The sequence below is a fragment of the Chlorocebus sabaeus genome, chromosome 1, assembly GCF_047675955.1.
Source record: "Chlorocebus sabaeus isolate Y175 chromosome 1, mChlSab1.0.hap1, whole genome shotgun sequence".
Taxonomy (NCBI): Eukaryota; Metazoa; Chordata; class Mammalia; order Primates; family Cercopithecidae; genus Chlorocebus; species Chlorocebus sabaeus.
Window position 1 is genome coordinate 49,724,545 of NC_132904.1, and position 13,720 is coordinate 49,738,264.

The window sequence follows — 13,720 nt, forward strand, 5'->3', positions numbered from 1 at the left end:
TTCATCCTGAGCCTGAGAGACTTGCTTGGTTTTGTAGTTGACTGGTGATCTCCTACGGATGCATCTTGTCTCCCTGAGAGAGCCAAAGTTCCACAAGAATATGCCCATATTAGTCAGCATCTGGCACAACAATCTCCAAGTAGCTGGTAAAGACTTGTTGAAAGCAATGAGGATAGCTGGACGGATCATGGGAGCGGGGCGGACAGAGGAATGGATGCAAAGTGCTAAGGGGCCTCATAGGTAGGCAGGCAGAGCTACAGAGACATCTGTAGAATAAAAAATGAAATGGAGGATAAATGAATGAATAAGTGAACCTTGGTCCTAGCCACCATCATCGCTCACCTAAATCACTATAATAGGCTCCTAATTCATTTCTCCTCCCAGTAACAATCTACTATTTTCATAGCAGCTATAGCATGTCATTTCTCTCTTCAAAACTTTTGAATGTTCACTATACCACTCATATTAAAAGCCAAGGTTCTTCAAATAACCCACCAGAGCCTTCATGAGCTGGCACCCATTATTGCATTGATCTCAACTCCTTCAACTCTCCCCATCCCTCACTTAGTGTCAATCATATGAACCGGCAAGCTCTTTCTCAACCATGCCTCAGGGCCTTTGCACTTACTCGTCTCTTTATTTGGCTCCTCTTCCAACAAGTATTCACATAGCTTCCTCTTGGCCTCTGTTTAAATGCCTGCTTATCAGAGAAAACCTCCTGACCCTGTATAAATGTATAAACCCCCTCCCACCCTTGGAGTTCCCTTACTATTCTCTATATTTCTCCATGGTATTCACACTCTGTATGGTGTATATACCCTGTTTACTGTCTCTCTTCCCAAACCAAATCCTCCAAGGGCATGAAATATGTGTTTTGCTCACTGTCATGTCTCCAGGGCTGAGAATTAAACATGGCACCTACTAGGTAGGTGCTAAGTAGATAAATGAATGAATTTGTGAGGGAGGGAATGAGTGAATGAGTCTGTAACTTAGACCCTTGCAACCTTCAGGCATTTTTCCAAGATGCTGTTATCTGATGTGGCTGTCATTGTCCTATGCCTTCTCAGTTCCAGCCCTGTCGGCCACCGAAGCAGATGGATAGCACACATTCTAGGGAGCTCTTTGTAAATGACAAGCCTAAGAGAACTGAAAGAGCAGCTTCTAGGGGGATGGGGCCAGGATTAGTCTACTGCCTGGTTTCTAAATGCCACATTTTAAAATCCTGCTCTCCCACCCTCCCATAGCCTCTCTGCAAATTCAACAGGGTTGAAGTGCAATCGTAGTCTAAAATGAAGAAGAAAACAAAAGTATCACGTTTTCCACTGTAGGGCTCACAGGGAGCTGTGTTCCTATTTCCCCTTAAGGCCAGAGCCCCCTAATACCTCTGCAAAGCCCAGTCTGCCTTATATCTACCTTATATCTACCTAATCTCTAAGTTCTCATCACCAGTGAAAGAAGGGAAGCCAGAAAAGCAGACAATGAGCCAAGAGGAGTAATCAGTGTGGCCACTTCTGGTCTCCCACTCTTCCTGCTAACACCCGGCAATCATACCCAGCCCAGCCCTAGACTAGCACAGTGACATCTCTCCAACCCCTGACAGTCTCCTTGCCTGGGATTCTGAGCTGTGAGGACCACAGAAAAGAGGGATAAAGGAGTGGGACTGAAGATAATGCATTAGCCTTGAGTCCTGCTATAAATCCAACATAAACTCTTGTTCATGGATGGATAGGTGGGTGACAGATGGGTGTGTGGGTAAGTGACCGAATGAACAAAGATGAGATAGAAAGTTGAATGAGTGAGTGAGGAATGTAAGAGTAAGTAAGTCAGAGGGATGGAATGGGCCATCTGTCCTAGTGCTGATGACATCTTTGAAAGGATGGCTCACCGGGCTTAGTAAGACCTACTTTCTGTATTCCTTTAAGCCTATGTCTAGTGCAGTGTTAGAGGTAGGAAGGAGGTTGGCAGCTCCTGACAAATGTGAATCATAAAGTAACTAAAGTTCCAAGGAGTCTTTCATAGGATTGTAAAGATATTTTATACAAGTACCCAAGGAGCCAACTCAGGACCACTGGGAACCCCTTCTATCTCCTGTATGCTCTACAAACCAGAGATAATGATAGATAGGGAAGCCACAGCTCAGGGATGCCGTTTGTGACTTAGCCACCTCCCCCAGGGACCTTCTTAGAATCATCTGGGAATTAGATGTCACCTGTCACCAGCCCCCCAAAAGCTCCTTAGTGATATCCTAATTTGTACAGAAGATGGTAAGGTCTCTGAGGGACAGACATCGTTGGCAGTCACCCCAAATGCCAGGTGTCCCAAAATGAATTATCATTTTCCTCCTCAAATCTACTTCTCTCCTCATTTTTATTCCACTGAATGGTTCCATCATCTGTCTGGTTACTCAGATGATAAATCTTCATTAATTCGTTTGTTCAACATATATTTGTGGCATGTGTCAGTAGCATGGTGCCATTATGCCTGCTAGGATAAAGTAATGAGCAAAACCAGACATGGTCCCAACCCTCGCAGAGCTCATCATCACATAGAGAAGGTAAGCTTTAATGATTACATAAATAAATGTAAAATTAAGACTATGATAAAGCCTTGAAGGAGGTACATGATGTTTTAAAACTTTATAAAATGGGGTTGGACCCGGTCCTGAAGATTATGAAAGAGACAACTCAGCTGAGAACTGAGAGTAAAGAAGGAATTCAGTAGGTGGAGTCAGGAAGAGTGAGCATTCTAAGCAGAGGAACAGCAAATACAAAGACTTATGGCAGGAGGAGCCTAACAAGCCCTAGGGACTGAGACTCAGCTGAGGCCAGTGTGGCAGGGAGAGCCAGGGAGAGAGTGCTAGGTAGGGAGATGTCAGAGAGGGCAGCAGGGCCAGGCAAGCAAGACCTCACAGGACTTACTAAAGAGTGTGGTCTTTATCTTAAGATCAATAGGAAGCAACTAACATACTTTTAAGGAAGAAAATGATATGAACGTAGCTGAGTTTTGAAATGTGCTCTGGTTGCTGTGTGGAGAACAAATTGGAGGGGAACCAGTATGGATATAGGGGGACCGGGGGCTCTTGTGGTACCCTAGAAACATGAAGATGGTACCATGAACTAGGGTGATGCTGGTGGAGATGGAGAGAAGTGAAAGATTTGAGAGATATTTACAAGCTAATATCAACAAGATATGGGGCTGGATTGGATGTAAGTTTTTAGGGAGAGAGGTGTTGAGGATGACCGTCAGGTCTGTCTGACTTGTGCAGCTACCCAGAAGAAGGAGTTATTCAATGAAATCTGAAATACCTGAAGAGGACCAGGTTTTAGTATGATGAAGAATGATAGAAATTCTGTTTTGGACACATTGAGTTTGAGAGGCCTTTGAGGCATCAAACTGGGAGTCCCCCAGACTCCTTCATCTCCCTCACTTTCTGCATTCACCAGTCACTGTGTCCTATTGAATTCTACCTCCTCTCCATTTGAACTTAGTTCAGGCCCTGGTAATTACTGTATAAATAATTAAAACAATCTCTAGGCTCTTTCTTCTTCCAATCCATCCACCCACCTCATGCTGTCTTCCTAAATATCGCCTCCTGAAAGAGGCCCTTTCTAACCACCCAATCTAAAGTATTCCTACCCCATTACTCTCTATTGCAGTCTTTGGGTTTTTTCTTCTCAAAACATGTAACAATGTATTGTATTGGTTGATTGGAGAAATAAATATACATATATGTCCTAACTCTGTTTGCTAAGAGAGTATATAAATTATGACACACCAATCACAAGGAGCACAGGTGACCTTTAAAAATCTTGGTTTCTAAATATCATTTTCCACTAAAAGGATCCAGTGCTCTTCAGACAAATGGCTAATTCCAGGGCTGTAGCACAGAAAGGAATCTGAGCCCGTAGCTTCTTGCTATAGCGAATAGTAAGGAAGAGCATAGAGAATTGTGGGGATGCATCAAAAACAAAGAAAGCCAGCTTGCAGAGCCTCCCACTAATCAAGTTTGGGACAATGTGAACAATGAAATAAAATAAAGATAATAATTGATTTATAACCCATTGAATAAATGAAGAATTCATGAGACCCTAGTGACAGGAAGGGAGGGAGAGAGGAAAGATTTTTTTTAAAGTAGAATGCCAACTACTAAATATGGAAGAAATAATTGATTCAAAATGATCAACGATGCTAAAATCAGTGGGTATGTTTGATAAGGAACAGCTTATACATAGTCTCAAAGTATCTCGCCACAAATTACTTATTAATTACAGAGAGAAAAATAGTAATTTCGCAGTGGAGAAACTGGCAGACATTATTCTTAAGCAAGTGATAAAAGCTCCCATCACCAGCACTGGGACAATCACTACATCATGTGCTTGCTGATATGAAAACTGGAGAGGACATAACCTCACTGCAGTGGTATTCCTGCCCCTAATGCATTGCTTGAATCTAGTCATGTGAAACCATCAACAATAACCAAATTGATAGATATTCCACATAATAACTGACCTGTACTATTCAAAAACATAAAGTTCAAAAAATAAATAAATAAAGCAAAAGAACTGCTCTGTATTCGAGGAGACTAAAGAGACATGAATTAAACGCAATCTGTGGACTAGATCCCGACTGAGGTGAGAGAGATGGGGGAGCCATAAAGACATTATTAGGACAGAATTGCACTGTGGTAAGAGAATATCCTTTTTAAGGAAATATATACTTAACATATGGGGGCTAAAGAGGCATCATGTCTCCAATTTCTCCTCAATTGATCAGAAATATAAACATTTTCATATGTATTCATATATAATAAAACAATAAATATATTATAAAAATATACAGTAAAATATAAATTATATAAACAATAAAATATATGCAAATAATAAAAATAATATTTTTGTATGATTGGAGAGAATGAAAATAATAAAGTAAATGGAAGATCATGTAAACAGTTGAGACATGGATAAAGAGGGATTTCTTATACAACTCTTATACATTTTTATTATATTTGATATGTCAAAATTTAAAGTGACATAAAAATAGGAAGCACTCAATAAATGTTTGTTGAATGAATAAGTGAGCCCATATCCAACCATGTCCCTCCCTTCTTAAAATACCTCAGTGCTTGCCCATAAATACGACAAAAAGTCTAAACATCTCAGGACAGCAATCCAGACAGGACTCCATACAAAGATCTTTGTAACATCTTCCATCTCATCGCCAACACTACTGACCACCCACACCATAGGCTCCAGTTATGCCCAACTGCTTAAAGTTCCCCAAACTTACCACAGTAGGCAACACTTGTACCCCCTCGCACATGCTGGTCTTTCTACCTACAATGTCCTCCTCTTCCTGGCAACTTCCTATTATCTTTCAAGATCCACACCAAGTACTTACACTTTTGGGAGGGCCTCTCTGACTGCCCCAGTTGGAGACAACACTTCCTTGCTGCTACATTAGAGCCTCCAGTACCTGCTTTGATCACGCCCCACAGACAGGCCTTTATTTGTTTACAAGTCTGTCTTGCCATATGGTCTGATTGCTACCTGAAGCCCAGGATATTCCAACTTACCTCTACCCCCAGCACCTTGCACAGACCCTGGCACAGCAAAAGATCTCAATTAATAATGAGGCATGAATAAATGAATCAGTTTTGGTTGTACTTTCTGGATCTTCCAAGAGAACCCTTAACTTTACTCTTTCATTATCCTCAGAAAATGCAGAGAAGTGAGAGAAATGAGTTCTCTCATTTTATGCACCAGGAAAGGGAGGCTCAGAGAGGGTAAGTGACTTAACCCAAGATAATACAGTGTGCCCAAGGCTGAGTCAGAGCTGGAATCCAGATCTTGTGCCAATCAGTCCAGTGTTCTTTCACAGAAAGTGGGTGGCACAGGAAAGAAGGATATTGCACTTTACGGTTTGCCTATTCTATGCCAGACACTGAATTTCAAATAGACTTTCCAGTTCTAGCACCACATTACCTTACGAGGAACCCCATTTTACAGATGAGGAAACTGAGGCTCCAAGTCAGATCCATCTGGCTGCAAAGCCCGTGCTCTCTTTCCCACACATTCCCAGTATGTACTGCTCACATCTGACCCTCCATCAAAAGAAGTGAGATGGCCTGAGCCGATTGTTCTGTCCCTCAACAGTGTCTTTAAATCCAGCACCACACACAGACCCAAAACACAGTTTACACCCTCCAACCACAGGCCACATTTCACATGGTTTCCAAACCCAGAATATTTGGTTTGTAAGACAAAACCTTCATTTCTCCAGCAGAAAGTGAACACTATACACAACTACCCAGCCAAACTGCTGACGCCTACAGACACTGCATCACACCAAACAGAGTCTAATCTGCCCTGAGACATCCTCAAAGCATCCAGGACTCCCCCAGAGTTTGGCGCTGAGGATACCCTGGAGCTGGGGGAGGGGAGATCAGGCCAGTCAGATGGCAGAGTCTGGGCAGAGGCTTGGTTCCCAGGACAGAGGTTGCTCCAGGAAAAAGTGAAGGCACAGAAGTTCAACACTGCCCACTCCATGCTGGTGGGGGGTTGAAAGGCAAGGGGAGAGATCCCTGCACAGCCCAGGAGGCCTTTCCCACCCCTTCAATCCCTGCTTCTCACACAGCAATAGTCTCCAGCTGAGGCTGGAAAGGCCAATGATGCTGATCACGTTCAGGTCCTGGAGACAGACGGAGAAGTCAAGCCCTTAGCCTCATTCCCCAATTTGCCCAAAGGAGTAGTTTTTCCTGCTTTGAAAGTCTTTGAAATGAGGGAGTTGCTGGCATCTCTCGTGGTCAGTGGACATTCACTACACACTCTGGAGTTAGACAGATCTGGAAAGCAATCTTTGCTAGCTCTGACCTTGGGTTAGTTGTTTAGCCTTGCTGTGTTTCAGTTTCATTATATTTAAAATCGTCTTAACTATTTCATAGGGTTGGTATAGAGGTTTCATGAATCAAAAGATGGAAAGAGCCTAAAAAGGAAGCTGGACAGTAGTCTATAATAAATAAACGTGAGTTACTATGAGTTGCCTTTCCTGCACAGAAGTCCTAACCATCTCACACAATGCTCTTGCTGGCTTTTAAGTCTGTTTTCACTTGGTTAAGCTTAAAGCCCAGGGGCCAACCAGAGTCTAAATAGTGTGAAAATTCAGCAGAGATGTGCTCCAGTCCTAGTCTTACCTTTTGAAGATGACATTTATCTGGGAGGGAACAAACACTTCACCCATACCAGGCGACCAGCACATTACTCAGTACCAGGCCACAGGAGATTTCCTCTTTCCTACCTTGTGATCAAATGCTTCTGGGAGGATGCATCTTGAAGGCAGGCAATGGCTACCGGCTTGGGTTGACATAACACATACTGAGAAGCAGAACCCCAATGCAATGCCTGAAAGTCCACCATTTGAGTTATTCTAATCATTCTTTGTTGCTAAGTTTTACCCTCCAGCTTTCTCCTTTCCAAACATGAATGGCCTTAGGCAGCATAAAATAATCTGTCTTGGAGTGAATTAGAAGTTTCAACAACTTTGCAATGTGGCTAGAACCCTGCCCTGCATTCAGATGAGGTGCAACTCTGCAGGTAAGAGGTGACAAATGACTCCCTGACCACTTAGCAGACTAGAGACACCATATGAGGAAGGATAAAGTGCTGAGCACTGGCACATGGCCTCACAGACCCATGCAAGGAGGCAGTAAAGCCCTTCATGTGCTCCTCCACACTCTTAAGTCCAAGCTCTCATCCCAAGCTCCACTTCTACAAGGGCCATCCCTGATCAGAGATGTTGTGGTCCATACTGGGGGAGGGCTCAGATCCAAGAGACACAGACCACCCAGCAGAGCCCTAAGTTGGGCAGGGTGACATGAGGAAGGGGTGGCTGTGGGGCCAGGGCCAAGCTTAGGGCAAGGGTCAAACTCCTTCAGGCACCCAGACACTTGAGCTTTTGAGACAGGGAAGAGCTAGCAGCTGAAACACTCAGAGCAGGGGGTGTTTATCAATGGCCCAATTCATTCTCAACTATCCCCCTTGTCTGAGCCAGCACAGAGATAGGCATTATGTCCCAGAGCTACCAGGAAAAAAACCTCCAAGACATCATCACCAGTTAGAGTCCAAAGGTACAGAAACCAAATTGAGACATATGGTTTGAAAACCAGATGATATATTTGAAATTGAGGATGTCCCAAGAAAATGCAGTGTGGTTCCCATTCCCAGAGACCAATAGAATGCTTAATTGCTGATTTTTCATTTATTTGTTCTGATTTCCTTCAGCAAAGGAAGTGGAAGTTTACAATTAAAAATGTGTATTCTATGAAGTTTTTAAAGCAGAAATTAGAAGTCAAAGCAATGGTTCCAACTAACATAGTTATTACAACAGAACAATATGATGGACTAAGAGCTTTCCAGCAACCAGAGTGAAAAGGGAAGCACAACAGGAAAATAATTCCTTCCCCGCCACCTTTATTCTGCTGGACTGACCACAGCCTGCCCTTTTTTAACCACTCCCAAGGGTCAGGTGTAGGATCAGGCCAAAGAAAAGATAGATCGCAGCATTCCCCTCAGAAAGCAGTTGAACCCAACTTGTTCTCCTGCATATTAGAGGAGTTGGTGGGTGACAGCTTAGTCACCCCTTAGACCAAACCATAGGCATTAAGACAGAAGAAACTCAGGCCGGGCGTGGTGCCTCACACCTGCTATCCCAGCACTTTGGGAGGCCTAGGCAGGCAGACAACTTGAGGTCAGGAATTCGAGACCAGCCTGGCCAACATGGAGAAACCTCATCTCTACTAAAAATACAAAAATTAGCCAGGCATGGTGGCAGGCGCCTGTAATCCCAGCTACTTAGGAGGCTGAGGCAGGAGAATCACTTGAATTAGGGAGGTGGAGGTTGCAATGAGCTGAGATCATGCCACTGCACTCCAACCTGGGCAATAGAGTGAGACTCAGTCAGGGAAGGGAGGGAAGGGAAAAGGGAAAAGGGAAAAGGGGAAGGGGAAGGGGAAGGAAAGGAAAGGAAATGAAAGGAAAGAGGGAAGGAGGGAGGGAGGGAGAGAGGGAGAGAGAGAGAGAGAGAAACTCAATACCATCTTTCTAACTTCCCAACTGAAGGAGCACATTTAGTCTGAGTACCTCAATAAAGTATTCAGAAGGGAATAGCCATGATAGGACAGCTCTAAAAACTCTACTAAGAAGAATAACACCACCACTCAGCTGGTATTTTAGGGCACCTACTCTTCCAAGCGCTGTATGGTGTGTGCCCAGTGGTCACCGCGGCGAGGAGGTCATGGAGGAGTTTCTGTCCAGAAAAAAAGATAACTACTGGAAGAAAGGAGAGGAGAGAGCAAATGCCATCCCCCCACCAGCCTGTGGGAGGGAGACTCGAAGTAGGGTTGAATGAAACCAAAGAAAAAAAGGAATCAGCCTAGCTCAGTTCACTGTCCTCCCTGCCAAATGGTTGCCCTGGGACCCAGCCCAGAAGCGTCGTTGCTTCTCTGCAGCAGGTGTAATCCAGAGTATAAACTACAGCATGGAGCAAATTACATATGCTGAGCTCTGTCTCAGATCCCAGCCTGACCTGGCTTGCCTTCCAAAGGCAGTGTTTGGAAGTTTTCACTTCTAAAAGGGCAAACACTGCTTCTAAGTCCCAGAGCTTAAGGGACAAGATGCTCTCTGGCTGAGCTCCATGGACAGCCTCAGTTTCAGATTAAACAGAACCCCTCAAAGGCACCATATCACTGTCTGCCCTGACCCCTGCAGCCAAAGTCCCTGACTTAAAATATTCCCCACTGAGGCCAGTTTCTTGGACCCATTGTCAGAGGTATAAAATATAGGTTAAAAGGGGCAAAAGTCGGAGGAGGCTAGAGGCTGAGGGTGGGGCCACACCAGGGATACATTTGTGCATATTCATTGAACAAAGCGGGTGCATGTTGCATACATGTCGCTGTCCACAGGTATACATGTTGAAAGTATGTGAATGGTTGCGTGGCTATTCTAAGAAGAGTATGCGCAAGACTGGTGCAATGGACAGGAATGCGTGTATGCTGAGCATGTGAGCGTGGGTGCACTGCGAGTGTTTGTGGGTGGCCACAGCCATCCTGTCTATTTGTCCCCTGACTTCCTGCCTCTTCTCCTGGTTTAAGAGTGGGGTCCCGCAAGCTGTCTCCCTGACCCTGGTCTAGCCAGATTGGGTCAGTCAGAGTCACATTCACTCCAGTGTTGTGTGAGGGCTGAACTTCCGCCCTGCTCCAAGCCCTGAGAAACCAAAGCCGAATGACCCACAGAGAAGACACCCCAGCTGGGGACAAGTCAGGTCACCTTAGAAAGCCTGAGCTCAGATAACACTCCCTAGCCGCAGCTTCTGCCTTCCTGGGTTCACTCTGGCACATCCACTCATCCACATGCAGACTGGCTCAGCTCACCTGGAGTCCTTCCTGCCATACACACACAGGCATTTCCACAGGTACAGACACAGCCCACCCAGGGCAGCAGGTGCCACACAGACAGACACCTGTGGCCCACTCCAGGCCACCACACACACTCTGAAACACTCGTTCACCCACACTCACACCCTAGGGCACATGCTAGAAAATTCCACATGTGGACATCCCACCTAGACACACTCCCTCACACTGGCACAAGCTCCCCTTCACAAGCACTCCCACTGACACACTTACACCTACTATCCAATTAGTCACAAACCTGCACTGTTCCCAACTAGGCTGGCAGAGGCATCACCAGCCCCTGAGTCCAGCTAGGGGAGCTGTCTACTTACTTAGCGTGCGAGAAAGGCGGGTGGTGCGTGCGGCCAGTGGTGGCAGGGCGCAGCTGGAGCTCCAGAGGCCGCGTGCGAAGTGGCCGCTCTGCCGGCCCAGCCTGAGGGGCCGCCCCTGGCCCCCGCCCCCCGCCCTGCTCTCCCCCACCCGCCCTGTCCCAGGCGGCCGCAGCCTCCCAAAGACCTTCCACAGCAGCGCGCTCCCTGCCAAGCCTTGGTCCCGCGTCAGCCCCGGCTGCCTGCAGTTTCCGCGGGACTGCGAGGCTATTTCGGTGCCCCTGGCGGGGGAAACATGGCGCTCCCTCCCATCTGCGGGAGCGCTGGAATGGGGACGCGGTCAGGCCTAATTAGAGACCGGGCCACCCCGGGCCAGGAGGCAGGCACCAGGGTGATTGCCCAGGAGCCGCGGAGCCGTCCGGGCGGGGTCGCCCGCAAGGTGCCCCGCATGCCAACATCTGGAGAGGGGAAGGGAATGTGCCTCAATCGTTTCCCTTGGAGCTGAAACAAAACAAGGAGGGATTTGGGTACAGTTCACTTGCTCGGAAGGAGGAAGCAGCCCGGCTTTGGTCGGTCCCAAACACCTAGAATGAGACAGTTTATTAACCGCAGGTGCTCCCCTCTGGAACCTTGGTCACACACACCTAAGTCACCCTCCACATCCTGGACCTGCCAGAAATGACCAGGAGTTGTTGCAGAAACTCCTTCTAACTTTGTCACATAAGATCAGACCCCACCCCCCACCCCCGTCCTGGACTCTGTGAAATAGCTAAATCTAGAAGAACTTATTCCCACCCAAAAACTCTGTAATGTGGCATTATTGACCTGTAGGAAAGCTTCCAGGTCATTTCATACAACCCCCCGCTCCCACCCCATCTTGCTATGAGTCCCCCAGAGCCCAGAGAATCTCGACCTATTGGAGGTCCTCAAGCAAAGGCAGCCCCTGGTCTCCCTTGAGCCCTGTTCGAAAGCTTGAACTCTCTTATTGGCGGAAAGTTCTCCTTGACATCTAACCTAAATCTCTCACATGCAAACTATGTCAATTTGCTCATAATATGTATTCAGGGAGAAGGAGTTCAACTCTGTCCCCATGACAAAATGACCACGCCAAGGTCCTGCTGCAGCTTTCTCTTCCTTGATGCTAATAATCTCTATTTCTTTTTTCAGGCTCCGGCTGAAGCTGACTGCTGCTCCCTGGCTTCGAACACACAGTAGCTCTCTGACATTAACTCTCTTCCTCAGCTCTCTAGGGACCCAGGGCTCAGAAGAAGGCCAAGTCATTCCTCTCAGACAAGCCAGCTTCGACTCTACCCTGCAGTCATCCAGAACAGCCTGATTCTACTCCCCAAGTTCCCTGAGAGGGGCCTCAGTTCCTGTCTCAACAAGTGCTGTCTAGGGCTGGGGACAGGGCTTGGTGCCACCTGACTGGGCATTACCACTGAAACCGCAGTCTTACTCAAATGGGCAGAGTTTGCAGAATCTTCTCTCTGAGTCTGTTTCTGGTAAGGCAGGTGGTATGATAAGAATAGTCTCAGTCAAGAGTGGTGGCTCATGCCTGTAATCCCAGCACTTTGGGAGGCCAAGGCAGGTGGATCATGAGGTCTGGAGCTTGAGTCCCTCATGGTAAAACCCCATCTTATTAATAATACAAAAATTAGCTGGGCGTGGTGGCGTGTGCCTGTAATCCCAGCTACTCAGGAGGCTGAGGCAGGAGAATCAGTTGAACCACGGTGTTGGAGGTCGCAGTGAGCCAAGATTGCGCCACCGCACTGCAGCCTGGCAACAGAGTGAGGGAAAGGAAAGGAAAGGAAAGGAAAGAAAAGGAAAGGAAAGGAGAGGAAAGGAGAGGAAAGGAGAGGAAAGGAGAGGAAAGGAGAGGAAAGGAAAGGAGAGGAGAGGAGAGGAGAGGAGAGGAGAGGAGAAAGGAAAGGAAAGGAAAAAGAAAGAGGTAGGGAGGGAGGGAGGAAGGGAAGAAGGAAAGAAGGAAGGAAGGAAGGAAGGAAGGAAGGAAGGAAGGAAGGAAGGAAGGAAGGAAGGAAGGAAGGAAGGAAGGAAGGAAGGTCTCCACTTCTTCCTCAGAGAAACCTGGTTTTGCATCCTGCCTCTACCGCTTTCTAGTGATGAATCCTTGGACAAATCACTTAACCTCTCTGAGCGTCAGTTTTCCCATATGTACATTGGGGAACATAATAATCTCTGCCCAGCTCATGAGGTTGTTGAAAGTATGAAGTGAGGTCAAGGATGTAAAGCACCTGGAAAACTAAGATATTTTATTATACGCTAGAAATAGAATGAGGCTTAGATCATAAACAGATCGATGTTAGCAAAAAAGCCTCAAAGATCTTTTTTTCCAGGCCCAAACTCTGTGTCTGGGTTTCAGGGTAAGAGAGGAACAGACTTGGTTTGTTAGATGTTCCCTGGAGGCACTTGGCATAAATGCCCCCACCCTCCACTTCCCAATACACACACACACACACACACACACGCACACACACTCACATTCACTTTCCCAGATACGTACGGCACAGCACAGCCTCCTGGACTCCTGGACTCCCCATAGACCCCAGCCACCTGGACCTTCGCTGGCCGCCTCTCCATTGCTCGGGGGCCGCCTCATGGCTCCAGCCTTGGCTGCAGCAACTCCAAGACTCCTTATAGAGGCCCCTGTAAACAGCTTCTCCCCCTTTGCCCATCCTTCTGGGCCATGGCCCTGAGAAGGCCTGTGACTCAAGGCAAAGCTTGTCCAAGGCAGTTCAGTACTGAGGCCGCCCAAGGGAGCTCAGAGTTGAAGCTTCCTCCCCCTCGACCCCCTCCCCTCTGCCTGCCTGACTTCTCAATGCTGGGCTGTCCTGCTTAATTCTTAATGGAAATTCCATCCCCGGCGCCGGCCCTCGTTGGCTCAGGGAGTCCAGACCTGGGCCAACAGCAAACTCCACCAGAGAGACTG

At 46.8% G+C, this 13,720-nt stretch overlaps 1 protein-coding gene across 1 annotated transcript in view; it reads right to left on the bottom strand.

Annotated features, from left to right (window-relative positions):
- The window catches only part of INSC (INSC spindle orientation adaptor protein), a 131,783-nt gene extending 118,393 nt beyond the window's left edge, over window positions 1-13,390 (bottom strand). Inside the window, exon 1 of the mRNA XM_008005910.3 lies at window positions 13,295-13,390. Within this exon, the coding sequence (XP_008004101.1) occupies window positions 13,295-13,390 (96 nt within the window). The remainder of the gene's footprint in view (window positions 1-13,294) is intronic.
- Window positions 13,391-13,720: the final 330 nt, after the last annotated feature.